Source organism: Equus przewalskii, chromosome 1 (genome assembly GCF_037783145.1).
Source record: "Equus przewalskii isolate Varuska chromosome 1, EquPr2, whole genome shotgun sequence".
NCBI lineage: Eukaryota > Metazoa > Chordata > Mammalia > Perissodactyla > Equidae > Equus > Equus przewalskii.
Window position 1 is genome coordinate 155,974,205 of NC_091831.1, and position 4,796 is coordinate 155,979,000.

At 35.7% G+C, this 4,796-nt stretch overlaps 1 protein-coding gene across 1 annotated transcript; it reads left to right on the plus strand.

Annotated features, from left to right (window-relative positions):
• The first annotated feature begins 988 nt into the window (after positions 1–988).
• Positions 989–1,924, plus strand: LOC103562451 (olfactory receptor 4F21-like). Its single transcript, XM_008537490.2, has one exon. It carries the CDS (start codon positions 989–991, stop codon positions 1,922–1,924), a length of 936 nt encoding a protein of 311 aa, XP_008535712.2.
• Positions 1,925–4,796: the final 2,872 nt, after the last annotated feature.

Here is a 4,796-nt window from a genome sequence, read left to right on the forward strand (position 1 = left end):
AAAATTGAAGAAAATTTAATTGATGGAAGATCCAGGGTGTACTTGAAGGTGCTGGTCTTGAAGAGCATAGCGCCATGATTAGGAGCATGGATTATGGTGTCCTATAGCTCTGGATAAAAGTCCTGGCTCTGACACTTCATCACTCAAGGACTCAGTTTCTTCATTAGTAAAATGAGTCTAATAAAATAGTATTCCTATATGGAATTCTGTGAGGCTTAAATGAGATAATGTGCTTGATAGAAAGTTTTGAATGGAAGATGCATCAATAAATATCATCTGTTAACATGATATATTTATTATATTGTTATATTAATATTATAATTGCTTAATATATTTTACTTACTAACAGTCTTGTATCCCAAATTTTTATTGAATATAGAGGTCTATATGTGCACTATGATAATGTGTCATGAGTCAAACCTTATGAAATATCAGAATCTGAGCACCTGACTTCCATGGTAAATCGTACGAACAAAACAAAAGCAAAACACACATATAAGGTGAAATGCATTTAATGACTTTGGGTTGAAGATCTCTATTTGATCAGTGAAATAAGAAATTCAGCTAAGGAGAATTTGTAAGTTAGTGTCAGAACATAACTGTGAAAGTGACAGAAATGGCTTAGAGTAGTCAGATTTGAGAACACTTAGGTAAGTGGTCAGGAAAAACATGTATAAATCCTTGAAAGGGCAAAACAAAACAAAAAGGTCTAAAAATAGAATAAGAAGAAAAGTAATCCCATTTACCTTCATCTAAAATATTCCTGATGTTTTTCTCTTTTTAGGTAATCATTTTCCTGATGATCATAATGTTTCCATATTCTTTATTTTTGTTCTTAAACAATTAAATGATTTCTAATACAAAGATGTGTAACTGAAAGAACAAGCTAGAAGGATAAATAGGAAATCTACTTTCTTACCACTGATTCTAACTTTTCACCATTTTCATTCCTCAGGTGATTTGAAAATCAGCTTTTCTGCTCAAGACTATGGATGGAATAAATGATTCCGTGGTTTCTGAGTTTGTGTTGCTGGGACTCTCTAGTTCTTGGGAAACTAAAGTTTTTCTCATGTTGCTATTCTCTTTGATCTATCTGGGGATTATCCTAGGAAATGTCTTCATTTCATTTTTGGTAATTTTTGATTCTCACTTACATTCTCCTATGTACTTTCTGCTGGCCAACCTGTCCTTCATTGATGTGGGAGTTGCTTCTACCACAGTCCCCAAGATGATTACAGACCTTCTAAATGAATACAAGATCATTTCTTTCCAAGGTTGTATGACACAGATATGCTTTATTCACATCATGGGAGGAGTGGAGATGGTGTTACTCATAGCCATGGCATTTGACAGGTACACGGCAATCTGTAAGCCTCTTCACTACTTGAACATCATGAACCGTAAAATATGTGCTTCACTTGTTATCAGTGGCTGGGTAACTGGAGTGATCCATGCTATGTCTCAGTTTGCTTTCATTATAAATTTGCCATTTTGTGGACCTAATAAAGTAGACAGCTTTTATTGTGACTTTCCTAGGATCATAAAACTTGCATGCACAGATGGAGCAAAGTTTGAGTTTATTGTTGCTGCCAACAGTGGCTTTATGAGCATGGGCACTTTCTTCCTTCTAATCCTTTCCTATATCTTCATTTTGGTCACTGTCTGGAAACGTTCTTCAGGAGACTTATCCAAGGCATTTGTCACTTTGTCAGCTCACATCACAGTGGTGGTTCTTTTTTTTGGTCCGTGCATGTTTCTCTACGTATGGCCTTTCCCCACATCATCAATTGATAAATACCTGTTCATTGCTGACTTTGCTATCACCCCTGTTTTAAATCCCATAATCTATACATTAAGGAACAAAGACATAAAGATAGCCATCAAACGATTGAGTAAACGAGGACATTATGTCAGATTTTGCTGACTCCATCTGAATTCCGAACTCTAAATGTACATTCGTCATTGTTTTGAACATCTCCACCTAGGCATTTAACACTTAGATTGAACTGGATGTATCATCTACCTCATTGAACAAAATTCTACTGCTTCTTTAGAGCATTTACTCATTACCTTTGCTACCATGGGAAAGGTGAATATACCATGTAAGCTTATTATTTTATTTATGATTTTAGCAGACAGAAGCAATATCTACTAAATAAAATTTCATGATAGAAATTGTGACATTTTGACAATAAGACAGGTTAATAAAATCACTTTTGCTTCTCCTAACCTTTGCAAATAAACTGCAAACTTACTTTGGTGAATGTGAGGAATCATCACATCAAATGGTACATATGTAGAACTAGTATCTCTACGTAATTACTTATATTCCATTCCCTCAGAATACCCGAAGACAAAATTTGATTGCACATAGTTTATTTGGAAACATTTTTGGAAGCATCAGTAAGGGAATGAGAAGTAATACTGAGAAGGAAAGGGTGCTTATGTTTGTAAACATAACTGGAGCACAAGCCTCCTGTGGTCCTCTGGGAGACTCTATAGATTCTGTGACTTAGAATCGTTTCAACAGGAAGACAAGTGTTTGGAGTATTCCTTCATTTTTGAAGGATGCTTTAACTCCTTGGCATGCAGCCTTTCCCACAGCAAATATTGTGCATCCTTGTTTGGAAGTCAGTGGTAAACAGTGAGACAGACTTTCTGGTGCTGACAATAAAGAACTATCTCCAAGAAAATTAAACTTAAAAACAGTCTCCAATATTTCTTTGTTACCTAGAGAAGCGCTAACTAAACTTTTTACTCCAATGGACACAATGATTGATAAGCGAACACAGAGAATTCTGTGGTATAAAATATTTCTCTGCTTTCAACAAGTCCCATAAACCCAGCAGTTCAAGGTGGGCCGTTCAGCAATGGGCATTGTTCTGCAAGTCAGTGAACAGCCAATGGGATCAGTTTCCACAGCTGACCATCATCTGCCACTGACACAACTCATCTGACTTCCTCTGGGACAGAACTGACATCTTAATTCCAGTTAAAAAAAACCCCACAAAACTATAGCTATCGGACAAAATAAAGTAAGGAATTTCTTACACCTACAAAAAACCCTCAAGTGAATCAAAAGACGTTCTAAAATTCTACTTTACTTCCATCTCTAGAGCTGTTTTAATTGAATTCACTTTGTCTCTTTGGCTTTATTTTAAGAATAGGCAAACCCTCAGACGATGCACTCAATTTGGGGAAATTCAGAAACTAAGAAGTCCCAAGGAACACAGCATCGATTATCTTGCTCTACCCACAATATGGAGCTCTAAAATTTCCCTCCCCAGAAGCTACACTCCATAGTAAATACATTCCACGCTGAGGATAACACTATCCCATAAACACCTGTCCAAACAGACAGTGTATTCTTTGATTGCATTTTAACTGTATTTCAGGTTCCAGTTAGAATTTGGAACCAGTTTTATCCACAACGAAGAATCTGATCACTGATGATGATATTTCTAAAATGTGACATATCTTATACTCTGTAATAGTTCATAGCTTCTCGCTTAATCCTCTTCCCCCTCACATTTAAACCAAAATTCTTGGTATTTCAGTATCAACTTTCCATATAACCAACTGAGATTTTCTGGAAGTTTTGAAAAGTTACAAAAACGTCTAGGATTTCTTCTCAGCTAATCTTGAAACCTCTGGATTCTCTAGAGCAAAGGACCTTCCTACCCCAAAAGGAAGGATTTTTCTACAGTGTTCCAGCTCCCTTGAAATTGAGATTCGGGAAGGACTGTTCTCACTTCATGATCCACAATTCTTTGATAGCATGAGATGGTCCTGAGCAGAGATATATAATATTAATAGCAGAAATTTCTAAACAGAGAATTGGTTGCTAATGACATTGCTTTCTAACAGTTTATGTCAGGAAGAAATTGAATGAACCATATGGACAGCTCCTCCAGAATGCTGTAAAAATCAGTTATTTTCCATTGAAATAGAATTAATCATTTACAACCTCATAGGATCAGAATGGTACCATAGATTAGACGTCAGACGACCTCGGTTGTGCACCGCAGTCATGCTGCTTCCCAGCTCTGTGACTTCTTGCAACATACACTGAGATAAAACTTCTCAACATAAGATCTGTTTAATGGAGTTGTTTATGAAGATTAGGTCAGACAATGTGAATGGAAGCTCCTGGCATGTGAAATATATACAGGAATATTCTCCTTCCCTGATTTTTCTTTTTGATATCCACACATTTTTACCCAGTCTCTAAAGAGAGTTCTGTCTTCAATATTTGAAGATAAAAATATAAACTCTTGCAATCTAAAGATCTATTTCTCTAGACGTAAATATTTTGTGCTTTTTTAAAATTAACTACAAAAATATTCCTTATCTGACTATTAATATGAATTAATTTTATAGTATTAATGCTCACTCACTTGTAAATCAACATAAAATATTAGCGACACTTTTATAGTCACTCTTTTTGCAGAAAGAGGAGAAAGCAGCCCTGGGCTTTGGTATCATCCATAGCACTCAGGATATCTTTCATCTGAGGTGTCCAGTATTGAATAGGCTATGCTTTATGAAAATGTTCAATTGGTTCTTTTGACTTCACTAGAGGACATCAGGCAGTTACAATTTCTGATATTTTCTAACTCCCATCACATTTTTCCAAAATTGCCACCTGCCAGCACTGTTGAAAGCAGAAAACTTTTGCACGCTGTAAGAGTGAGTGCAGACTAAATTATGGAAAACTTTTACTCAACTTGTACCCTCACTAATGATAAATATCACTATAAAACATCTTTTCATGAGGATATTTGCCATTCATTCTT

Coding starts and splice junctions, on each gene's coding strand:
- LOC103562451 (XM_008537490.2), top strand. CDS start 989: ATGGATGGAATAAATGATTCCGTGGTTTCTGAGTTTGTGTTGCTGGGA.